Source organism: Harpegnathos saltator, unplaced genomic scaffold (assembly GCF_003227715.2).
Source record: "Harpegnathos saltator strain DR-91 unplaced genomic scaffold, Hsal_v8.6 scaffold205, whole genome shotgun sequence".
Lineage (NCBI taxonomy): Eukaryota > Metazoa > Arthropoda > Insecta > Hymenoptera > Formicidae > Harpegnathos > Harpegnathos saltator.
Window position 1 is genome coordinate 560,773 of NW_020229990.1, and position 27,433 is coordinate 588,205.

Sequence of the window (27,433 nt, forward strand, 5' to 3'; positions counted from 1 at the left end):
TTGCTTCGGCTGGCCGGATACTTCTTTGATGTTGCCTTGATTGGCTGGATACTTCTTTGATCTTATTTTGATTGGCTACACATCTTATCATAAAAAGCTCGATAACTTCGAAACGGTTTACTCAAAGTAGAAAAAGTTATAGTGTTTTGAAAAGGTCTAAAGAAGAGCTACAAGAATATGTAATAAAAGATGGGAGGTCCTATTTAAAAAATGCAAGGTGACCTTGTCCTGACCTCGGCAGCGCCATCTAAGGTCAAACTCATAATGTCAGTAAATAGATTATTTGAAACCCTACAATTTTTATATGAAATATTTTGTTCTAAAATGCTTAGTTTTTGTGATATTTCACCGTTCCGATACTTTTTATATACCCTGTATACTTTCAGTTTGAAAGCGCGACATCACAAGTAAATTGTAATGGAACAAAAGTAAGTGTTGTAGGTTATGTTTAGTTTATTCTGCGCATCATGTGCTAAAAACTTATTGCATTAGTAACTTATTGCTTTTATGCATTAGTTCAAAAGTGCAGCGAAAATGAACAGATTTAAGGTAACACTTCCTCCTGAAAGAAGTTCGTGACTTCCTTCGAGGTAAGGGAGCCAGTAAGACTCCTTGTTTGGTGAAGGGAGGTTTATGAAATGTCAAATGAAGAATAAGGAATCCTTATTTCTCGAGGAAGGACTATGAATACGGATATTAATGACAGTAGCTATCTGATAGCATCTAAGAGCAAAGCAATAATACGAGCCACACGATATAATCATTTACGATAAGCTCGCGTTTAGAGAACTCGTTTCACTGTGTCGTGTGCATTGATTTGCTAATCTTTTTTTATGAATAACTCAAAATTTCACGTAGAATAAAAATTCCTCACGATAAAACTTTTCATCTAATAAAATTAATTGCATTGCTATAATTATAGCAAAAAAATTAGCTACGAAATATTATTATTTTTTTTTATATAAACTTATCATTTTTATAATTTATATAATTAAGAGATCTAACACTTTTAAACAAGCTGAAATTAAATATGTGCATAAAATAACTTAAATATTTACGTCAAAATTTTTTTGTATGAGCTAAGTTATTCAATTGAAATTGTATTCTCAAATTTTGTTTTGTATATTTAATTTTAGTAAAAATAATGTTTAGGGAACTCATCTCTGAAATAGCTTTGTCTATTAACTATATTATTAAAGATATTCTCCTGATTTACATTAAAGAAATTTCATAAATTGAATGTAATTTTCCTACACTATATGCATATTTAAGAGATCATTTACATTTTACTTTTCATACAAAAATTGATTCAAAACGTTTGCACACCATTATGTGACTCGTGTCGTGTTAATATCATGAAATAACGCATCTATCTCTTTTTGATTTGTTATTTTTAGATGTCAATTTTAAAGATTCATCGGATTTATCTGGCAAATACCAATTTGAAAGATGATCAGATTTTGTAATCGATGGTACATTCTTATTTTGATTCTGTATTTCTGATACATTTACGTTATTCCAATTTTGTATTTCTATAGTAACTTTATCATTCCTTACAATTTCATCTTCAGAGCCTTTATTATTTATGTCGTGCTGATTCTGTAATATTGCAATGTATTGGCTTGGTTGTTTTAAAATATTATTAATATCGTGATTTTGTGATTTGGAAATATTTTGTCTACGATTTTTCAAAATATTATTAATATTTTGATTGTGTAATTTTTCTACATTAATATTCTGACTTTTATTCTTTGGATATTTCTCGATATCTTGATTTTGTATGTTAGAAATATTATTACTAACCAAACCACATAATTCTGAAACATTTTGACCAATTGGATTTTGCAGTTTCAATGTATTTTCAACATCCTGATTTCGATTTAGAAATTTGACACTATTCTCTGCCGTTTTTTTCCAAATTGGAATTTCTGGCAAAATGGATTTTTTGTAACAACTTGTCGTTGATTTGCAACTCTCGATTGAATAACTATTTGGAGAAATATTAATATCAAGAGACAAACGTTTCTTACTGCCCTTTTTAGAAATTTCTTTAATACAAATTGTTGAATTATTATTCATAACCTTTACGTCTTTTATATTATCAGATTCATCCAGTATTTTTTCAATATCTGTAACATTCACATCGGATGCAATTATCACGTTTCTTAACTCAGATAATGATTTAGAATTATAACTGATGTCTTTACAATCAACCCACGATGTACATTTATTTAAATTCGTATCGCTTTTGTGCAACTTATTATTTTTGATAGTATTATGTTTATTATTATTTAACGGCAAAAGAACAGTTAATTCTGTATTAAGATGTATGTTACTTTTAAACGATAAATTTTGATTAAATTTCTTATCTTTATTTGTATTATCATTCGGTCTATTTATTTTAATAACTTGTTTATTTCTGTTTATATTATCTAAAAAATTATCTTGAAAATTTGTTCTATTCACATCTTCTTTCATTACATCACTTTCTAATATGTTACTATTTAATTTTATATTAATTTCATTACATGTGAGTTTATGTTTTATTTCTTTTTCGCTGCTATATACTTCAAGCGACGAATTATACTGAAATTCCATTTGATTATTTTCCATCAAACATGAAATCCCGTTATGCTCTTCAACTTGTTTAAACTCTTTATCAATAACATCAATATCTTTCTCGCTCATATTACTTATGTATTCAATATCGATTTCTGATAACTTTTGATCGTCATTTTGTTTGACAGTAGTTTTAGGTATGTTGTAAGTTTCATTTTTGTCACGTTTATCTATAGAACGGGAATTATTAAAGTATTTCAACATATCTTCAGTATTTATCTTACTGAAGAATTTGGTTTTAATATTTAATTTCGTTGTTTCTATGTTAGGTATCTCTTTAGTTTTCTCATTCCATATTTTCGAACCTGACTTTTTACTCCCTATAAAATATTTACTTATTTTCAATCGAGCACATTCAGTCGATAATGGCTTAAGCTCGTTTTCTATAGCCTTATTTTTTGCCTTTCGTTGTTTTAAATCTTGTTTTAACCTATCGAATGGATTGTTACAATCAATGAAACTCGAAACATGTGAGTTCTGTGATAGCAATAATTTACGAGTTTGCACAGATGAATCTTCCAACTGCTTCTCTTGAATTGGAGAAGGTGATATTACTGTTACAGTTGGACATACTGATTCTTGTTGCATGTTTACAGTAACTGCTGATATTATTGCTAGTGCGTTTATTTCTTTATAAATAATATCACTCACGTGTACGTTATTTTTATCATCGATTAATTCAATATCTCTAATTTCATTAATAAAATCATTGTTAATAATACTTATATCTTCACACTTATTTCTCTTAAGATTCATAGGCAAATTAAATTCTAAGAACTTTATCGAATTGTTCATACTATTGCTGATGACTGAATCGTTATACAACATTTCAATCGATTGATCTGTCTCTGATGATGAGGAAAACAACGAGTTATTACTTTCGCTTAAAGAAATAATCACATCAGGCAGTTTATTAAGAATTAAATTATTTTCGCTATCCGATATTATGGATTCCTTATCTTTTCTAATGTAAGAAGAAATATTTGTAAATACAATTTTTCCAAATTGTTTTAAATTATTTTGATCAACCTCTATAAAGACTTTCAGATTATTTACAGGTAAAGCTAATGGACAATTTGTAATTATACCTTCTACATTTTTTAAATTATTACTATTTGTATTAATGATAGTAGTTGAGGATAAATCGAAATTTACCACATTATTATCAAAAACTTCAGCTTGCAAATTTTCACTATCAATACTGTTTAAATCTAATACAATATTTTCATCTTTAATATTTTCAAAACTTTCATCTTCTTTAGTTAAATAATTATTAGCGATATTTGTTAAAGAAACTAAAAATCTATTACGATTTAAAACATTATCGTCATTATTTGATATTAAGAAAGGTATTAAACCAACCTCTCGAATTATATCAGAAGTTTGTGAAATAACATTAGGAGATATATCATTTCTATTAGAGTAGATTAAATTGTACCGTAACTTTTCACTGTGATTGCATACATTTATAACTAAATTATCAAAAGTCAATACAGCCGTTTTAGAAAATATAAGTGATTTTCTGTAATTATTCTCTTCAAACATACAGTAATGTGTATCTATGTTCGGTGATGTTATTTTAGAATATGGAATATTAAATGATTCTTGAGTTGTAATGAAATCTATAGGATCTAGAAAATTTTTCACCTCTGTTTCCGAACCAGTATCAGTGTCGGAGTTGCGTAGTGGCATTTTCAACCATACTTCTTGTTTTCGGAGTTCCCGTGCACGGACATCTTCTTCATCTTCAGTTGCTGTGTCACTTTCATCATCTAACAGAAAAAAAATTATTTTACGTTATATAAAATTTCATATGCACATAAAGAATGAAAAAAAATAACAACATACATTCATTTTTCAAGAATTACTAATATTAAAAATATATATATTTTAATAAATCATAATATGTTTTATTTATACAGGATATCCAGTAATTAGCTGGCAACCCGAAATGTGAAGGTAGATTGGTTGAGGCAAACATAAATGTCCCATACCATTTTGCGAGATTCGCAATAATTATCGAGTTAGTAATGATAGAAATCTGAGCAGTGGGAACGCGCTGACATAGATGATTGGAGAAGCGTTGCAGCTGCTCAGGTCACAGCGCGGCCCAGTCGATCCAGAAACTGTTGCCAGTGCGCAGTGAAGGAAAGAACAACGCGCCACTATTCGTTATATGGTTGTTTTATCTCGCCGCACGCCGTCAACAGTTGTGACGCTTCTTCAATCATTAATCTCAGCGCGCGCTCATTCGTCAGATTTCTGTGATTAATAATTCGATAATTATTGCAAATCTTGTAAAACAATATAAAACTTTTGTTTATGTTTGTTTTAACCCAATCTACCTTCACACTTCGGGTTGGCAGCTAATTATCGGACATCCTGTATATATATTTTAATAAATCATAATGTATTTAATTTAGAAATGGTGATATCTTTGTTGGTCAATAATAATTATCCGCTAAATTTCATTTTTAACATGATTCCAAACCGATTAAAAATTCTATTTAAAAAGGAACTATTAGTGCGATCATATCCACCAATAAGGCAAATGAGCAATTATATAAGCATATTTCTTTATCTTATATGAAAAACTTATCCGAATTCTTCCTATTTTTCTATTTTTAAGACACTTAACATCAATGTTGATTTTTATGAATCTCAAGGACTAAGAGACATTATTAAAATGTAAAAAGATACGATTCCGAATTTGTTACGGAAAAATGTAGTTTATCGTATACACTGCAAAATTTGCAATATTTATTATACAGATTAAACAAGCAGATTGTTGAGGATCTGACTACGAACCATAAACGAATTAATTACAGAAATCAATTACCCATCTCAATTATGGAATCAATTATGGAAATCAATTACGACCACTCGTGGTAGATTGTATAGAACGTGGTCATAATTTTGATTTTGATAATTCGGAAATTCTAGATTGTAAACTACATTACAGAAGACGTATGACATCTAAACTGTTGTACATAAAACAATCTATAAGCGATATAAACTTGCAGACAGATACTTTATTGTTAAAAGATACATATTATTCAGTTCATATTCTCATATTCTCAGCGTTCTCACAAAGAGATGCTACAACCTGTAAACTCCATTTCCAAACGAGTCATATCTCGTTCGATAGCTTGTATGTAGAGAATGAAGACCCTAATGGGATTCGGGTGAATGGGCTTTCGTTTAGGAGAAATTGCGAAGCAAAATTAAACTGACGGAGCTGCGTCATACAAGAACGGAAAATGTAGAGGTACAAGAACCAAAGCGGCGTAACCGAGAGACTAAGGCGCCCGCCCAGCACTTTTTTGCGCCGACGACGAGCGTTCGAATCCCGTCAACGTTTTTTCATATTCTTCTTTTCTTACCTTGTATATGCAATTAATGCTTTTAACTTATAATTAATATATTATTCATATTGTTCCGTTTTTATGCAGATCAGTAGGGAATTATGCAGGTAAGTGCCAGGCTTTTTTAACGTAAAATACAAAATAGAAACATAATTTGCAGTTCTTAAAACGAAATATATTTTTCTTACATATCATAAAATTGTATGCATATCACAAGATAGAAACATTTTGCAAAATCTATGCGTTATAAAATTCTGTTATATCATCGCAATGTTGAGGATAAAAAGCTGTATAAAAACATTCGAAACATAAATATTTTTTGCACCAGGTATATATAATAAAAAACCATGTTGCTCACAAACGCACTTTTGATTATGAATGTTGCTTGGAAAACATTGTTGATTAACGTTATAAAAAATGTCTCGGTTTTCTGCTAAATTGGACGCATACCAAGCATATTACAGCATATATTTGAATCCTGGTGCTGATAATAAGTAGTGAGTAAGCGATTGGATGCGAAACGCATCAGCTCGAGTATTCAAATGTATACTTTCGTCGCCTGTAAATAAATGTGGACAATTTTGAATTTTCTTTATAATAATTTTAATAAATACTCGAGCTGATGCGATTCGCATCCAATCGCTTACTCACTACTTATTATCAGCACCAGAATTCAAATATATGTTGCAATATGCTTGGTATGCGTCCAATTTAGCAGAAAGTCGAGACATTTTTTATAACGTTAATCAACAATGTTTTCCAAGCAACATTCATAATCAAAAGTGCATTTGTGAGCAACATAATTCTTTTATTATATGTACCTGGTGCAAAAAATATTTATGTTTCGAATGTTTTTATATAGCTTTTCATCCTCAACATTGCGACGATATAACAGAATTTTATAACGTATAGATTTTGCAAAATATTTCTATCTTTTGACATGCATACAATTTTGTGATATGTAAGAAAAATATATTCCGTTTTAAGAACTTAGCAAATTATGTTTCTATTTTGTATTTTACGTTAAAAAGGCCTGGGACTTACTTGCATAATTCCCTACTGATTTGCATAAAAACGGAACAAATATGAATAATATATTAATTATAAGGTAAAAGCATTAATTGCATGTGCAAGGTAAGAAAAAAAAAGAATATGAAAAAATGTTGACGGGATTCGAACGCTCGTCGCCGGCGCAAAAAAGCGCCAGGCAGGCGCCTTAGTCTCTCGGCTACGCCGCACAGTGGTCAACGCGGCCGAAAACGTGGCCAAAACCATTTTTTAACATTTTTTTAAAATCATTATTATATCATATTTTGTTAATTCTAAGTCTTTTCTAGACTTCTGTAAAGGTATATTGCAAAATAATTTCATTTATGGGAGTTACGAGTACACGAAGTTCATGAAAACCGCAAGTCTCTTATTCGATTTTAGGAGCTATAATCAGTATGACAATTGTAATTCCATTCACAGAGTTGCCACTACATCAGGTCATTAGACTTTTCCATCGATGTTTAGTTGTATGATTTGTGCTTCTAATAATACTGGTGTTTATTAAATTTTCGTTGCAATTAATATAAATATACGCTTCCTGAGTAAAGGAAAATAGTGCTGTTGTGTAAAATATAACTCTAATTAAGAATTGCGATTCAAAGTCCCCGTTATGAACCAGTGCTATGACTTTTGCAGAACTTAAAATGTAATGATACATAGAAATAAATAAGAAAAAGTTTGTCTGCGCCAAACTGCGCCGGAATATTGTAAGCGCAGCATGATGTTGGTAGAAATTGAGTTTCGGCAATTTGCCGAAATTAAGAGCAAATATTCTTGCTGCAATCTTTTTTTAACCAATTTATTTTTATTTGTATTTTTATTCTCAGTTGAAGTTTAAAATATTACCTCTACCATAATCTTCTGAATTATTTATTTATAAAAATTTCATAACATTGAACAACTTTTTTTGTAGTCAACAATATCCTCTGCATCTTATTTAAAGATATCCATAAGGTTAATTCAACAAAATTTTTGCTTGCATTTAAGGTAATTAATTTTTTAATTGATCAAAAAATTTTTTATTCGTGCAACAACGGAAAAAATTCCGTTAGAACTGAGTTTCAATTGAAACTTTAACGTTTTAGTTAGAATTCAGTTTCAATGTTTTTCTAACTCGTGTCGCGAAATTTTTATCTATCTGGTTTTTGCAATTATAATATTTTGCGATTAATGTCTTTTTCGAAAAATTGTCCTTTTCAATATACAAAATACTTGATTCATCTGCTAATAATTTATCGCGATCAAATTCTTAGACGCAGTATGAAGATGTGTTGTCTGGCGATACCGACTCACTCGATACGCATGAACAAACCATGCATTATTGTAAAAATATTGGATACCCTAATTGAGTAATTATCTCCGAAAGGTTATGTCTGCGTGATTTCCACACTTAATACACATTGCGAGCAGCAGTAGCGAATTGTGAGTAACAGTAGCGAAGCGTAAGCAACATTAGCAAAATACTCCCATAAATGGAATTATTTTGCAATACACCTTTACAAAAGTCTAGAAAAGACTTAGAATTAACAAAATATGATATAATAATGATTAAAAAAAAATGTTAAAAAAAATGGATTTTGGTCACGTTTTCGCCCGTTTTGACCACTGTGCGCCGCCTTGGTGCTTGTGTCTCTACATTTTTCACTCTTGTATGACGTAGCTCCGTCAGTCTAACTTTGCTTCGCAATTTCTTCTAAACGAAAGCCCATTCACCCGAATCCCTTTAGGGTCTTCATTCTCTACATACAGGCTATCGAACAAGATATGACTCGTTTGGAAATCGAGTTTACAAGTTGTAGCATCTCTTTGTGAGATGAGAAACCTTTCAAGTGTAAACATGTAGTTTTGTAATTTGAAGATGATTATACTCCCAACATGTTATATATACATATATATAAACATAAACGATTATCGTTTACGTTATACCAATCTATATGTTATGTATAAAATCTCTGGTCTACTTGTATTCAATTTGGAACGTCTTAGCTTATTGTTTCTTATTCGGAACAATTATGTTATTACATCGCATAAATGTACCAAAAATTAGTTCTCCAAAACATTTTACCACATGATTATAGGTGTTTTTCCGCAGCATTTCTTAATTTCTTTCAAAATATCAGGAATATATAGTGATACACACATTCGGAGAAGAAACATCTTACGAATCTTACTTCCCCGTTTCTCATTGAACAATGTTCACTTCATGATAAAAGAAGTATAATACATTGCCAAGAGGTAATAAGTTGGTTTTACTTGAATGACACCATAGGATCATTGGAAGAGAAAACAAGTGGGTCCATACTACTGCATATTTTATTAATCGCTAATGAAGGTTAAATATAGAGTCGAAATGTCTGTGTTTTTATACTGGCAAGAAACATCCGCGAAGTGTGTGTTTCTGATTTCGACGAAACTTGGCATATTTATAGAGTAGTCAAAAATAAAAGACCTATATTTTTTATCGGCAATGGCTCAGGTGTAAGAGGTAAAACTACTCCTCACAGTTTCATCCCTTTCATGCTCTCTCGATAATTATTGCAGATAAAAAAAAACTTTTCAAACAAAAATTGAATAACAAAAAACCATACAATTTTTGTTTAAAAAGTTTTTTCCTATTTGCAATAATTATCAAAATAGCATGAAGGGGATGAAATTTTGAGGAGCAGTTTCACCCCTTAAACCTGAGCCATTGCTAATAAAACAAATATGGATCTCTTATTTTTGGCTACTCTACATATATGCTAAATTTCCTCTAAATCGGAGACATACATTTCGCGGATGTTCCTTGTGAGAGATATTTGTAGGAATAAAATATTGTAATTATATTATGTATTGTAATATGTATTGTATAAAATATTGTATAAATATGTTACGTCCTGCGAACTCCGGACAATTAATTAAAAAATTTATTATTCCTTTTTCTCTCCTTCCTTTCAAACTTCTATTCTTCTAATATAACAATGGACATAGGAAACAGACCCATCTGGCGAACAGCCATCGCACCAAATGAAAGGCGATTCAGGAAAATTTCATAACAGGAAACAATGTCCTGTAAAAATCTAGATTTTATATTTGGGTAGTGTTCGCCAAGTGTGTCCGTCAGCCTAGCTATAAAATTTGAAACTCTGCGCTAACAGATCTCCAGTAGAACAAAGCAACTCGAAACACTCCTGCTCTAAAACTTTGAAACCTACATCTCCTTAACCTAAAACCATATGTAGTCTAATGACAAAGCTTACAAGGAGATGACGCCAATTAGAAAATCGTTTTTCGAACGAATCATAGTGCGTTCGATAGCTTGTATGTAGGTGATGAAAAGCCTAGAGCCGTTCGTGCCAATGTGCCTTTGTTTAAGAGAATTTAAAAGACAAAGTTAGGTCACGCAACTACGCCGCATATAAGCACTAACTTTACGACCTCTTTCGAGTAAGCGGCGTAACTGAGAAGACTAAGGCTCCCACACATAAATTTTTGCACCGGCGGCGAGTGTTCGGATCCCACCGACGATTGCTTCATTTCATGGTTTTTCTTCTTTTTTCTTTAATTTTCGACATATAGTAATACGTTATTAATAATTAATAATTAATAATTATTTATTTATTTTTTAATTTATTTCGTTTTTATATAAAAAAATAAGGACATTTTAGGATATTTGAATGCAATATGAAATAAAAAATATATAAACCGTATGAACTGATTATATATTTTTCAAGCAACGTATAAATTTTATACATATCAAAATCAAATACAAACATTATAAATGTCTACATATTATAAAATGTTTCCATTGCTTTGCAATATTGTGGATGAAAATTAATTTTACTTGTCTAAAAATAAACATTGTATGGTTTATCGATTTATATATTTTTTATTTCATATTGCGTTCAAATATCTCGAAATGTCCTTATTATTTTATATAAAAACGAAATAAATTAAAAAATAAATAAATAATTATTAATAACGTATTACTATATGTCGAAAATTAAAGAAAAAAGAGAAAATAAACCATGAAGCGAAGCAGTCATCGGTGTGATCCGAACACTCGCCGCCGGTGCAAAAATCTATGGTGTGGGAGACTTAGTCTCCTCAGGTACGCCGCTTACTCGGAAGAGGTCGTAAAGTTAGTGCGACTTTAGAACGACGTTAGAACTTATGTGCGACGTAGTTGCGTGACCCTAACTTTGTCTCTTAAATTCTCTTAAACAAAGGCGCATTGGCACGAACGGCTCTAGGGTTTTCATCACCTACATACAAGCTATCGAACGCACTATGACTCGTTCGAAAAACGATTTTCTAATTGGCGTCATCTCCTTGTTAGTCGTAAAATCTGATCTTAGCCTTTGATTTTCGGCATCTTGACTTTTCCAGCTGGCCGCTTGTATACATCTCTCTACCCCACAAGAATCCATCACCATCGCACTTGTCGGGCCTAATCTATTCGGCCAATAATAACCTATCCACCCAAAACTATGAACATCCACGCTCCACCCCTTATCCCATCTATATTCATGTCTTCTAGAACTAACTATCTCCTCCCACGATGTCTTTTAGCTTCACTCTTAACTTCTAATGGCTAAGACTTTTTCCCACTGAGGTCAACCAGGACCAATACCAAAAATTTACTAATTAAATCTTTGACATCATTGCGCTCTCCTTCAGGCTTCACCTCTTCCCCCAAAGGCCATCTTTCTACCCACCCTGGTGGGTCCTGCTTCCGATCTTCAATATAAAAACCGCGACATATGCCTCCGCGAGCATTCCAGATTCAGATTCAGATATTTAGATATCCAAGTTTTAAATATCCAAGTTTCGTACATTCAGATATTCAGATTTTGAGAAGTTGGCGTTAACATCCAGATATTCAGATTATGAGAAGTGGCATTAACATTTAGACCTTTTCCTCCTTTTGACAAATATACAGTCAAAGTTTTGAAGTGCGAGCTTCCTGTTCCAACAAGTGAATTCAATAATTATTTGGTACCCCAACTGGAGTACGGGCCTGGTGCAAAGTTACACATTTGGATTGCATATTGGAACTCAGCATCCTTACGCAGATTCACGCCAATTCTTTCTCGTGTGAAGTACCCGAGACTAATAGTAAGTTTTATTTTCTTCATTCTCAACCTCTCCTACCGCCATTTTTATTAATTCCACTCTTTTGAAATTCGGTTTTAGTGGGCCATTACTATTATTCTGTGGGGTCCATCCATAGAGTCCTCCATCTTTTCGAGACGATATACGGGATAAGAGACCCTTACGAATTTGAAAACAACTTCAATATCTCCGATCTATTATTAATATTACCCTAGAAATTGATTATCACCCAGACCCGATACTCCTACCCCCTTTCCTACTCCCTCAATGTTTACCCCTTGCTCCTTCCTCTTCTCCTACACGCGCGTACACTCCTTCTACCCCTTCAATATCTTATTCCCTTGTTTCTTTCTCTGAACTATCCACTCCCCTAAATTCACTTGACTATTCACGTTCCTCCTCACCCGACTAATCCTCTATTTGTATTCCTTCCCCTTTTATTTTATTATTTCTTTTTGTTCTTTTTCTATTCCTTTGTTCTCCTATTTCTCACACACACACACACACATACACATACAACCATTCGCGTAGCTGAAAATCGTCAATTCCTCAATAGCGCCGTTGTATCATTTTGTTGTTATTTTTATTTTAATAAATTTGTTAATAATCTATTTCCAATCAATTAACTTCAAAATCACTCCACCTTCCAACAGTTGACTCATGGTCCAATCCCCGGTAAAGGGATTCGCGTCCTTGACCGAAAAACGGACCGCTCGTCGTACGTCAGTGACCGAGTAAAGGGACCCGTCGGGTTTCTGATCCGTTCCCTGGCATGCGTGTACGAACGAGGTTCGTCTTTCCTGCGAACGGAAAAGTTGCGCTCCTCCTCCAGGACGTAACAAATAAGAAAAAGAAAATATAGTCCGAGAGAAAGACCCATGTGAATTGGAAAACATAAGGAGAGAATGGCACAGCAGGAGGTTTTATTGATTAAAGAAAGATTGATTAAAGAAACAACAGATAGGACATAGCTATAGGAAATCCAGTAGAATGATCTATATATATATATATGTATACGTACATTATAAAATCTTACAAATTTTATTTCATTGTGAACTTCCGTCTAATCACTAATAAAACAAGTTGTTTGTAATTGTAAACCAATCACGTTTTCCAAATAATTATTCTCAACCAAAAATTCTCCCTTCCCTCAACTGCCGCTCACGGTCCTATCCCAGGTAAAAGGATTCAGTTCCTTGACCTAAATAAAGGACCACCGACGTACGTCTGCACCAGATAAAGGGATCATTCCGATCCTTGATCTGTTCCGCAGATTTGCGAGTACGTCGGAGCTTGCGAAAGCAAGCGTCAAGTTGCGTTCCTCCTCCAGGACGTAACACTTCCACGTTCTTCGTTTCTCACGTCAAAATCGCCACGTTTGAATTTTTTAAACCACTCAAAACACTGTGATTTACCAAGAGCATGTTCACCGTAAGCTTCGACAAGCATTCGATGCGATTCTGCAGCAGTTTTTTTCAAATGGTAACAGAAAATCAATGCTGTCCGCAAATCGTAGCTTCCAGGCACAAAATTCGACATGTTCAACGCTATTACAAACTATGCTATTGTATGAAACTTGTATTGTGAGTTGAAAATCTTTATCAGATGTCAACAAATGGAAATGGTGCCAATGACGCGGTTTGACGGTAACTACATTGACAGTTAGGGGCATCTATGGTCAAATTCCGGTTTCATATTTACAGACCTGGTATTATAGCGTCCATAGTACCCGTGATCTCAACCAATGGACCAACTCCATTATAAGAAAGTGATCCGCAAACCATCACGTTACCTCCACCATGTTTTACGGTAGGAATTTGGTATCTTAAGTTATATCTTGTGCCTGTTGGACGTCGTATATACTTTCTACCGTCACTTTCGAATAACTGAAACTTTGATTCGTCAGAAAAAAGTACTTTTTGCCAATCAACTTCAGTCCAATGTTCAAATTTTCTTGCAAAACCTAATCGAGCTTTCTTATTTTTTGCATTAATTAATGCATTTTTTATTAATTAATTAATTAATTAATTAATTAACTTATTAATTAATTAATTAATTTTTTTTACACCAGCACGTCCTAAAAGTTCTATTTCCTTTAGACGTCAAGATATTGTACTTCGACTAATATCAACAAGATTTTCTTCTCGAGAAGTTTTCGAGTAGTTCTCGAGAAATATCCATGGCAGTTTTTCTAGCATCTGCTATCGACTTTCTTTTAATCATTTTATCGACGCGCTTTGTAGTTTTGCGAGGTATACCGTTTCGTGATTTATCAGCTAGAGAGTTCGTTAACTTATATTTAGCAATAATCCTATTTACAGTAGTTTTATCAATTAATAAACAATTAGCAATTTCGCGAGAAACCTTTTCTTGTTGAAAAAGATTAATCACGGCTTCGCGTAACTGAAGGCTTGTATGTTTCGACATTGTGGTAGACAATAGATTGAACCTTAGTTAAAGCAAATATTTACGAAGAAATTTCATAAGAAACGTAAACAAACCGGGCTCATAAAGTCACAACAAGAATACGGCTCAATGCTTTTGAACACATGTAAATATCATATGACTAAATAATTAGAAACTATATAATTTCAAAAGTTTGTAACTGTACTATTATTTGTAAGAATGTTATGTCAACTATTTTATATAATTAATTTTTGAGCAAATCAATATATTATCATGTATCTTAAAAAGACACTATGGCTCGAAACTTTTGCACGCCACTGTATGTTCAGGTTCTGCTTTCGTAAGCATGCCTGCTGATAGACGGATAAAATAGCCGAGCTTCGGCCCGATATAAACCGGCAGGCACATTAGGACATTGATACGTCAAGAGCAACATAATCTGGCCATCAAAGCGGCCAGGGTTTATGTAAGATAGTCTCCCATGTAGCGACCATGATCCTGGCGGTGATACTCAAATAGAGCTACTTGCCAGTACGCGATGTACCGTGTATTAGCAAACAAGAAAATTCCTCCAAATAAGGACTGACATCTTAACTAGAACATTAATTGGAATGAAACATTAGACCCGGCAGCTCCTCCTCGAAAAATGGCACTGCTATTTAGCGGAGCAGCCACTCAGGAGAAAGACTGTCACAACCATCTCTGTTTGCTGAAATGAGACAGGAGTCTAAATGAACTGACATTCCGTGCGACATGAATGCTCTCCGGGCACGGATGTTTCGGAGAATATTATGTATGGATACATGAATAAGTAATTGAAATTACAAAGCAGATAAACTTTATTCTAAAATAATTCTGTAATCTACTCACTGTAATTGAGCGCTGTGCAACAATCATATACTTAAACAATCGATGATCGCGAACGTTTCCTAAGCTCTACAGTTTGAAGGCGTAAGTGATTTACACAACACGTTGGAAGAGTGTCCAGCGTGGAAAGCCCGGAGAAAAGCACAGAACTTTGATCGACAGAATGAGAAAAGAATTATTGCTCTTCGCTGTAGTGAAATCTAAAGTGGGGAGCAATGAGAGATGAGCGGCATTCTTCTCCTTCTGCGAAACATTCATGTCAGTGAAGAAGAAGACGAAAAACCTTCGCTAAGTCGTCAGAGCACAAGATATTGGAGTATTCGAGAAGGAAAAGGAGGAGGATAGGGTAGAAGGGAGACGAGTCGCCTATCTTAAGTATACTGCGAAGTAGTCGGTGACATCCTTTCGCTCCCTCAGTATCGGAGAGATTATATATAGGGGAAAGAACTGGAACGACCCAAAGGTTTAACCTCCTCCTTTACACACAAAGGAAGGAAAAAGTAGAGCAGGAAGAGTGGATCATAGCGTTCCGCCCATCAAAGTATGAAAAGGGATTTCATCCCCGAGGAAGGGAGAGACTCCTCACCTCGCATTTTCTTATTCGGAGGAAAACGGCTCACTGGTTATGATCCACTTCTCCCCCTTCCTCGGGCAATGAGGGGGAATAGAGCTTAATTCAAGTGTGGAAACTAACTACGATTCCTAATTTGTCCAAGAGGAAATGACAGCGGGGTCTCTCCTTGTCATATATAGGGTGTCCGGTAATTAGCTGCCAACCCGAAGGGTGAAGGTAGATTGGGTTAAGCTGAAAAGAAAAATAAAATACAAGTTTGCAAGAATCGCAGTTAATTATCGAGTTATTAATGACAGAAATCTGACGAATGAGTGCGCGCTGAGATGGATAATTGGAGAAACGTCACAGCCTCTCGGATTATAGCGCGGCCCAGTCGACCCAGCAACTGTTGGAGACGTGTGACGAGACGTAGCAGCGAGATAAAACAACGAATAGCGACGCGTTGTCTTTCCCCTCGCCGCACACCGGCAACAGTTTTTGGATTGACTGGGCCGCGCTGTGGCCTAAGCAGCTTCAACGCTTCTCCAATCATATGTGTCGGCGCCCTCCTACTCCTCAGATTTTTGTCATTAATAACTCGATAATTATTGCGAATCTCGCAAAACAATATGGGACTTTTATGTTTGTCTTAACCCAATCTACCTTCAAACTTCGGGTTGACAGCTAATTATTGTACCCTGTATAACAAAGAGTGCAGTTGAGTCAGCCTAGTAGTTGACTCCGCCGGGATAACCGCACTTAGATGGAAGCGAAATATGTACGGACCGGTAAAGAGGGATGGCGTCTTCGATGTAGTACGTTGTAGTTCCGGAAACGCCCCCCTGTAGGAAGTCCAACAAAGACCATCTAAGAAACTTTTAACTGATAGAAGTCTAATATATTCCTTAATTTCTCCTCGAAGGCTGAGGAGATTAATGAAGATTTCCCCCACATTAACAAAAAAAGATTTATTTTGAGAAGCAGAGAGGAGTACTCCGCTCTTCACCTCCTTATATGTGTTAATTAACATTTTTCAATGTACACTGTGTTGGATAAATAGGTTCTATCTCTTCTCCTTTTGTTAATAGCTTTCTTAATAAATAATGAGTGAGGGCTAAAACTCTTGCTCAATGATCTTGACAACATATGTCAAAGTCATTGAATTCGCCACGCGCCTAAGATCGCTACTAATATTGATATTTATACTATTTTTTGTATGTTTACTACTTTGTATGTAAACTACTTTGTATGTTACTAATGTTTATATGTATAGTAAAGTTTTTAAGAACTAAAATTTACGAAGCATTGACGCATATATTCATATATGCAAATATTGATGAGAAAATTGGAAATTAAATGACTTACGCATTCTTAATTAATAAAATCATACCTTCACTAGCATATTCGTCACTAGACTCTTCATATTCGTTGCTTCCAGTGTCAGATTGTTCGATTGTAGCGTGCGATTGGGAGTAACGTAACGTCCAATTCTTAGCTAATTCGAGAGTTCCTTCAGTTGTTATCGGTTGATCTATAGCTTCTTCAAACACTTCATTATCCTCGTCAGAATCACTACAAAATAGAAGAAATATAAAATATCTTTAACAGGGAGGGAGAGAGGGAGAGAGGGAAAGCGAGGGGGAGAGCGAGAGGTGGAGCAAGAGGGAGAGCAAGAGGGGGAGCGAGAGGAAGAGCGAGAGGGAGAGCGAGAGGGAGAGCGAGAGGAAGAGCGAGAGGGAGAGGGAGAGCGAGAGAGCGAGAGTGAGAGAGTGAGAGTGAGAGAGCGAGAGTGAGAGAGCGAGAGAGAGAGAGCGAGAGAGAGAGAGCGAGAGTGAGGGAACGAAAGTGAGAGAGCGAGAGGGGGAACGAGAGGGCGAGAGAGCGGGAACGAAAGGGCGAGAGAGCGAGAGAGCGGGAACGAAAGGGCGAGAGAGCGAGAGAGCGGGAGCGAGAGGGCGAGGTAGCGAGAGAGCGAGAGGACGAGAGAGCGAGAAGGCGAGAGAGCGAGAAGGCGAGAGAGCGAGAGGGCGAGATGGCGAGAGGGCGAGAGAGTGAGAGGGCGAGAGGGCAAGAGAGCGAGAAGGCAAGAGAGCGAGAGGGCGAGATGGCGAGAGGGCGAGATGGCGAGAGGGCGAGAGAGCGAGAGGGCGAGAGAGAGAGAGAGAGAGAGAGAGAGAGAGGGGGAGTGAGAGAGAGAGAGTAAGAGAGAGGGAGAGGGGGGAGAGGGGGGGGAGAGAGAGAGAGAGAGAGAGAGAGAGAGAGAGAGAGAGAGAGAGAGAGAGAGAGAGAGAGAGAGAGAGAGAGATAGTAGATAAAATATAACTTACCTCATGTCAGATATATCTTCACTAGATCCCATTTCAGCGGTAGACGCACCAAAATTTCTATCTGTCCATTCGTCTTCATCCATCTGGCTGTGAGCTTCCTCAGGATCTAAAATTACCGCTAAATTTTCAAATTCTATTCTTTCCGGAGTCTGTCCACGATCAAGGAGATCTAAGCTAGCAACGCCTTCTATTGATGTTTTGGCCTGAAAACATGCATATGTGTTTTCATATGCACAAATATACCGTCTTTTAACTTTCAAAGTACGAGCTCGGTAATAATTGTTCTGGGACACCTTGTATATTCAAGAAATATTTCAAAACTATTAATTTCTTTTTAATTTATCTTCACTTCCACTTATATCTTTTTGTGAATTCTAAAATTTTTGTACAAATAACAAATAAAAAGCATCAAATATGAAATCTATTTATACAGGGTGCACGATTTATCTGAAGACATTGAAATATCTCGAGAACTATGCATTGGATAAAAAAAAGTGGTTAATGAAAGTTGTTAGTCTCGAAGGGGACATCCAATGATACCAAATTCGACCTCCCACCCCACCCCCTGGGGGTGGGGGTTGGGGCAACTTTGAAATGTTAAATGGAAACCCCCATTTTTTATTGCAGATACGGATTCTACGCCTCAAAATACGTAAATTTTGTCCGAAACTTTTTTTTTATTCGTGATAGATGGCACTGTAATCGCAAAAAATTATATTTTCCGCAATTCTCCAGAAATGATCATTGGATTGAGAAATAAAAAATACCTGTTCAATATTTTTAAAGAACATAATAAAAGTTATTCCCCCCCATCCTCTCAGGGTAGGGTGGGTGGTAACGTTCAAATCTCAAATGGGAACCCGAATCGAAGAGGGAACTGCTCGACGCGCCACTGTGGGTGTATGGCGAACTACGGCTTATTATAAAAGGCAGTGCAATGCTATCTATTACGAATGAAAAAAATTGTTTCAATAAAAATTTCACGTACAATCTAATTCTGCAATGAAAAATGTGGGTTCCCATTTGAGATTTGAACGTTATCACCCACCCTACCCCGAGAGGATGGGGGGAATAACTTTTATTATGTTCTTTAAAAATATTGAACAGGTATTTTTTATTTCTCAATCCAATGATCATTTCTGGAGAATTGCGGAAAATATAATTTTTTGCGATTACAGTGCCATCTATCACGAATAAAAAAAAAGTTTCGGACAAAATTTACGTATTTTGTGGCGTAAAATCCGTATCTGCAATAAAAAATGGGGGTTTCCATTTAACATTTCAAAGTTGCCCCCACCCCCAGGGGGTGGAGTGGGAGGTCGAGTTTGATATCATTGGATGTCCCCCTTCGAGACTAACAACTTTCATTAACCACTTTTTTTTATCCAATGCATAGTTCTCGAGATATTTCAATGTCTTCAGATAAATCGTGCACCCTGTATACAATAATAATATTTTTATTTTGGAGAAAGAAGACACTAACGTGCTATGAGTATCGTTTTAAAAATATGTACCACATTACTTGTTTTGCACAATATAGGACTTAATAACTGCTTGCTTTACATATTGCATCATACAGAGTAATTGATGTAAGTCAAATTAACATCCGTGTACATATAGAACATACCAAGCTAAATAATATCCTTACTATCATTTTACAATCACCTAAAATTTTAAATTAATAATAAAAAAGAATTAACAAACCAGCGCGTACAATGCAGTACAGTATATAGTACGAACTCTATGGGCACGATTACATGAAAGATATCTGACCGCGTGATCGTATCTTAGCAGAAATCTTTGAAAATATTAATTCTCCGGAGGATTTTTCTTTCATATGAGTGTTTCTTGAGAACACCCTAACAGCAATATTTCAGCAGACTGACGGCAGACTAACAGCATAATGAATCAGAGGTTTACAGCAGATTGGTGCCAACTGTTTATCCATTGTGCCCGCATTCTGACGACAGAGTCTGGCAACATTATTTGACAACAGACTGATGCCAGAAACAAAGCAGATCCTGACGTACACAGTCTAGTGACAGATTGGCGGCAAAAACATATCAGATCCTGACGTACGCCGTCTGGCGGCAGATTGACAACAGAAATACAATAGATTCTGCAGTGCGTAGTCTGGCACCAGTATGACAGCAGAAACGTAACAGATCCTGACGTACACAGTCTGGCGGCAGATTGACGGCAGAAATACAACAGAATCTGCTGTGTGCAGCCTGGCATCAGAATGACAGCAGAAACATAACAGATCCTGCCATTCACAGCCTGACAGTAAACTGGTGACAGAAATACAACAGATTCTGCCATATTCATTTTTACATCCCCTCTCCCCCTTTCCCATTCAGTCATGCACATTACGTGAAAGTAATTATTAAAAAACAACACAATATACGAATGTAATTGTTTTTATTTATCACACAAGACAAAACGAGACAGCCAATCAGACTCACAATGGTGTTTACCGTAAGTGGCGGAACATGAAGGCGACGATGTTTTTTCTGATAGCCTCAGGAAGCGGCGACACACGATGATTTCGAGACGATGTTGGAGTAACTGATAATAGGATTTGTGAACGGTGAAGTGGTAATCTGCTGCGATATCTGTAAATTGAAATTATGTTATAGTTGCATCTTTCTAACTACAGTTATGTATCATATATGTTTAAGTAAATACATGAATTAAAAGTTACATTGTATTAATGTCTCAATTTCCCACAGTAAATACAATACACATGTCATATTCATAGTGACATAGCAAATTGTAGCATCGATATATTGTAACTCTTAGTAATTGCTAGGATGAGACAGGAAAATCAGAGAAATCTGGATAAAAATATTTACCTGTGTCTCTTGCGTTCTTCGGTAATGGATTCGTCGATTCTTCATGACATCTGTGATGACCTAAACATGTAAAATATCTAGGAGACACCATAAATTCGATACAGAGTACCAGTTGTCTATGCCCAGAAGTCGAAATTATTTGCCCGATTTAGCCGATTTTTTAAGGTTACGCCTACTTCTCTTCTTTTTTCTTTCCGAAGATTCCTGCAAATGATACATGACAGCTTATACCTGGGCGGCGTGACCGTCACTTGTAGGAACCTTTGGACGAACGGAGAGACAAGAGAAATAGGCGTAGCTTTAAAAAATCGGTTGAAACGGGCAAATAATTTCGACTTCTCGGCATGGACAACTGGTACTCTGTGTGGAATTTACGGCGTCTCCTGGACATTTTACATGTTTAGGTCATCACAGATGTCACGGAGAATCGACGAATCCATTATCGAAGAACGCAAGAGATACAGGTAAATATTTTTATCCAGATTTCTCTGATTTTCCTGTTTCATCGCAGCAATTACTAAGAGTTACAATGTATCGATGCTACAACTTGCTATGTCACTATGAATATGACATGTGTATTATATTTACTGTGGGAAATTGAGACATTAATACAATGTAACTTTTAATTCATGTATTTACTTAAACATATATGATACATAACTGTAGTTAGAAAGATGCAACTATAATATAATTTCAATTTACAGATATCGTAGCAGATTGCCACTTCACCGTTCACAAACCCTATTATCAATTACTCCAACATCGTCTCGAAGTCATCGTGTGTCGCCACTTCCTGAGGCTATCAGAAAAAACATCGTCGTAAACACCATTGTGAATCTGATTGGCTGTCTCGTTTTGTCTTGTGTGATAAATAAAAACAATTACGTTCGTATATTGTGTTGTTTTTAATAATTACTTTCACATAATGTGCATGACTGAATGGGAAAGGGGGAGAGGAGATGTAAAAATGAATATGGCAGAATCTGTTGTATTTCTGTCACCAGTCTGCTGTCAGGCTGTGAACAGCAGGATCTGTTACGTTTCTGCCGTCATTCTGGTGCCAGACTGCGCACAGCAGATTCTGCTGCATTTCTGCCGCCAATCTGCCGTCATAGTATTAAACCGCGTTTATTTGAATTCTGCCGCCAATCTGCCGTTAGACTGCGCACGGCAGGATGTCCTTTCTGTCGTCAATCTGCCGTTAGGCTGCTTAACAGAATCTGTTCAAATATTGACGTCAACCTGATATCAAACCTCTGTAACAGAGTTTGTCTCAATGCTGCTGGCATCATCTGATATTGCAGAATCTGTATTAATTTTGACATCAGTTTGTCATCAACTCCTGCAGGAGGCGTCTAGCAAAATCTGTTTCGTACAGATTTGGCTATTAGGTTAACTAAGCAAATAGGATATAGAAAACTGAATATAGTATTTTTTTGTTCCATAATATAGTTAAAAATATCAGAATCAACGAAAAACACTTCTGACAATTCTTCCATTAGTAACGATTTCAAAGAGAATATCGTGTCGTTTCAAAATTGTGCATAATACGATACTATCCTCCTAATGGAAATTATACGTTCTATTTCTATTCCATTCGACGCATTAACATTCTACCATTAGGCATTATGCAAAATTATACCTTTTCTGATACTATCGAGGTAATTGCAACATTAGATTCATTTCCTTTTTTCACTGGATTGTTTTTCTTTTCCACTTTAGTTTTTATAGTTCCCAATAATCCAAAATGTTGTGTACAATAAAAACGTCCTCCGTCCTTCTCTCGATCAAATGTATGATTTCCTATAAATAAAATAAATTACAATATTTACAGTTACAATATTATGAAATAATTAAAACATATTACATATACAGGTACATATACAGGTCTTATTTTAAATATGTACCCCGATTACATCGCAAAAAGTGGTCGGATGAAAAAATGTTTTAAGCAGAAGTTTGATTTTAAGAGGATAGTGATATCATTTTGTTTACAGATGGCACTACTTTTGAGATATTCACTGATCATCACTTTTTTAAACGGAAATCCCGATTTTTCATTATATTCTATTTATATCTTTTTCTACCAATTAATGAACAACTTGTGTCTCAAACATTTTCTTATTTACTTGATATTTTTTAAGATATTTAAAGAGAATTTGGTAACTTCTTCAAGATTTAACTTATATCTCTGTAACTATTTGTTAGAAGAAAAATGATACTAGACATTTTTACTCCATTTGGTCTCAAGAATATATTATTACAATAGCGCCCTAACCTTTGATTTTGAAATTTTCAAAGGTCATCAAATTAACAAAAGTAAAAGTGATAGGTTACTGTTACTATCGTAACAGTATATTTTTAAAACCAAGTAGAATAAAAAAGTCTCTCTTATATAAATATATGGGGCCTTATATAAATATATTTCAGGCCACCCGGGTCACCCGATTTTTTTGTAAACGCGCCATTTTAGAGAAAAATGTTTCAGACAAAAATTGTAGAGTTTTAAATGACGCATCAGATAGTGGTATTAGTATGACCTTGAATAACGTTTTCAAGGTTACGTGAAGGTTACCTTCAGTTTTTTTAATGGAACTTCTCTGAGTACCACTGGCATTAGCATTACCCAAGATACAAGGTACATCCAGAAAGTAAAAATACAACAATTGTTTAAAATCGAAAAATGAAAATATTTTATTGAAATTTACATGGTATGTGTCAAAATATGTTATTATTTCTCCACATAATCGCCGTTGAGGTCAATGCACTTTTGAAGCCTGGGCACCAGGCTTTTGTATACCCTCGTTGTATACCATTCGCTCCATCTCCTGAAGCCACTTTGTCACAGTCTGCATGACCTCATCGTTCGAAAAGCGCTGTCCACCCAAGAACTCCTTCAATTTATTGGAAAAATGATAATCCAAGGATGTCAGGTCAGGGGAGTAGGGTAGGTGAGTCACAATGTCCCATCCAAACGACACGAGCAGGTCTTGAGCCGGGCGGTATGAGGTTTGGCGTTATCCTAAGGGAGGGACCACGAGTCAGCATTCCCCTCTTTTTGTCTTTGATTTTTTTTCTCAACTTCTTTAAGGTCTCACAATATGCAGCAACATTGATGGTGGTCCCATTGGGCATGAAATCGACCAACAAGAGCCCTTTCCGGTCCCAAAACACGGACGCCATGATTTTCCTCTCTGAAGATTAAACTTTGAATCTTTTGGAGGATGGAGAATGGGTATGACGCCACTGCAGAGGCTACCTTTTTGACTCAGGAGTATAGTGACATACTCACGTTTCGTTCCCAGTCACAATTGAGTCGAGAAAGGATTCACCAGTTTGAAAACGTTCCAGGAATTCGCGTGCAGCCGAAACGTGATTTTTGCGATGTTCCGGAGCCAACATTTTTGACAACCACTGTGCACACAACTTCTTAAACCCAAGTCTTTCTGACACGATTTCACCCAGGAGACTTCGTGAAACGTGTGGAAAACTTTCTTTAAGAGTGTCAAGAGTCACACGATGATCATCGCGAACTTTTTCTTCAACCTACTGCACAAGCTCTTCTGAAATGACAGGCGGTCTCACATTCCTTTCTTCGTCGTGAGTGTTGGTACGGCCTTCGTTAAACAACCTAACCCACTTAGTAACATTCTGACGATTCATTACTTCGGATCCGTAAGTTTCCACGAGCTGGCGATGGATACTGGCCGCCGATTCGTTACGCAAAGTGAGGAACCGAATGACTGAACGAATCTCACACCTGTTGTAGGTGGAGCGAACGGAGGACGCACTGGTAGACGTATTAGGCTGCTGCGATGACATTTCGTAACTGACTGAGGCGCTCGACGGCTTATTTTGACCGTTACGAATCCCTCTACACTTCATGGGTGCCAACTTTGCAACAAAAAAATCCCTACGTCTTACACAGCCCTTGTATTCTTACTTTCTGGATATACCACGTATATCGCGTGAAGGTTGCATGGTCGGATTTACATCTCTGTTGTGCGTGTATATGCGTGCGTGTGTATCACAGCAGAGATGAGGACCCCACGGTTCGTCATTCCCGTAGTATTTATCGACTCCAAATCCTCTCTGCTGTGTGTGCGCGCGTGCGCGTACGTTGCGTGCGTGTGTGCGCGTGCATGGGCGTGCGTGTGCGTGCATGTGCGTGCGTGCGCGTGTGCGTGTGTGTGTGTGTATGTTTGCGTGTGTGTGTATGTAGCTGATGTGATTAGGTCTTATATTCAAAATATTTACCATTTGCTTCAACATAAACAACGTAAGCAAATACTCTTATCTCGACATTATTTGTTGCACGAAGAATTTCATCAGCATGTAGAGAACGAATAAAGTCGCCTATTCTACGAATCACCTTCACGATTTAAAAACTGTGTTTCCCTGTATATATCCAAAAGAACTGAAAATGTCGCGTTAAGTGGCTGCTAAGTATATGAGAAAGACATCAATAAATAAATGAGTGAATCGTTATTTAGAGATGAAAAACGTCAATGACATACCGGAATATGATTCTATGCACAAAACGATTGACAAAAAATAAACTGATTTCACGGATGTTTGCAAACAATACCATTTTCCGTTATAAAGCGGAAATTGAAGAAAAAAGATCTAAATATATCATGTGATACAATAAAAAACGACTACATACTCACAATGTGAAATATCGAAGCACAGAAAAGAAACATCAAGAACACAAAAAAAATATGCACTGCGAGTGGAACAATATAATTTTTTTCCGACGAAACTTCCTCTTGAGCAAATATTTCTATCACTCAAATCTGGTATACTCCTATTACATATATTAAGAAACTCGTCCAGCAGACCTTTAAACATCCAGTAAAAATGCACGTTTAGGACTGCTGTTTAAAGCAAAGATTTGGAACTTTGTATATCTTCACAGACAATTTATACATTGCCAAAATAGTCAAAATTTATAAAAAGGCTTTACTATTAGGCATCTGCCTAAAAATGGTTTATGAAGAAAAACGGAAAATGGATACTGTTGCATAAAGCAATAACTCTAAATATCAAAGTTATTTTTGTACCGTATGGAAATAAGAAAATGACATTGAATTACTGGATCGGCCGTCGTAATCATCGGATGCAAATTCCATCAAAAACGTTTGAACCTGAAATGAAGCTTAAGCTTCAGCAAAAGAAAATTTTAAAAGTTAAAGAGATTAGTTCGATAAATCAAATGAATCTAAAAATCTTTACTTCAAGAATATGTCACAAAATTGGTTGAAAGTACTTTGGAGATGCCAAGCAATTATTAATAATGAAAATGACTAAAGTTATTAATAATAAAGCATTACAGTTCTAATTAAGTAATATGTGCGTATTTTGTTCTAAATCATTATAATAAATTGTTTATCAAATTCTGCCGGATACGCTCTTATCAAACAGACTGACACAAAGGTGTTCTATAACTATGAAGAATTTGTGAAAACACAGGACAAATTAAAACAAACATAAAAGTCCACTTCATATCGTTCTGCAATATTCGCAATAATTATCAAGTTATTAATTATAAAAATCTGACTTATTAAGGTTACCAGATGTCTTCCTCCGGGAAGAACTGTCTTCTTTTCTAGCCAAAAATTGCTAAAATTTTTATATTCTGTCAAGGACGCTTTTTATCCTTTCCTACTACATTGAAGTTTCTTTTTTGCTCAGATATGCAGTAGCTTATTATAGTCATTATGTAGTAATATTCTTATCAACTTATCAATAATATACACATGTAACATACATACAGAGTTTTCCAAAAGTAACGGACGCCCCCCCCCCCCCTATCTCAGAATCTATGCATTATAAGAAAAAATGACTCGAACGAAAGTTTTAGAGTTCATAAAGTACTATTTTCTGTGACCTCAAATTTGACCTTGACCTCGACCTTGAAGGTCACTTGAAAGTCAACTTGCAGTTTTTAAACAGGAACCACTATTTTCTGCCCTGGATTCAGAAAGAGCGGAAAATTTTACGTTCAGATATGTGATCTTGTTGATTAAAATGGCATCCAAGGCTTATTTTCAAGGTCAAACTATTAAAACGTGGATTACCACCACAAAAAACGGAACTGTGAAAATGGTTTCAGACAAAATTTATATGGCTCAGACAGGGACACATTTGTGACCTTGATCATAACCTTCAAATCGGTTTTCAAGGTTATTTGATAGTCAAGTTGAATTTTTCATTTGGAAACTCCCATTTAAGTCTTATCAAACCACAGTTCTTGGTTTCTCTCACTCTTAGCCTTATCCAGGGACAACGAACGTG

General features: G+C 35.5%; 1 protein-coding gene across 1 annotated transcript in view; it reads right to left on the bottom strand.

Moving 5' to 3' along the window:
* The window catches only part of Mical (Molecule interacting with CasL), a gene marked incomplete at its 5' end in the record, with an annotated part of 449,478 nt that overhangs the window by 385,245 nt on the left and 36,800 nt on the right, over positions 1-27,433 (bottom strand). The window contains 4 exons of the mRNA XM_025298111.1: positions 4,267-4,391; positions 17,345-17,526; positions 18,282-18,484; positions 22,779-22,939. Coding sequence (XP_025153896.1) covers positions 4,267-4,391; positions 17,345-17,526; positions 18,282-18,484; positions 22,779-22,939 — 671 coding nt within the window. The remainder of the gene's footprint in view (positions 1-4,266; positions 4,392-17,344; positions 17,527-18,281; positions 18,485-22,778; positions 22,940-27,433) is intronic.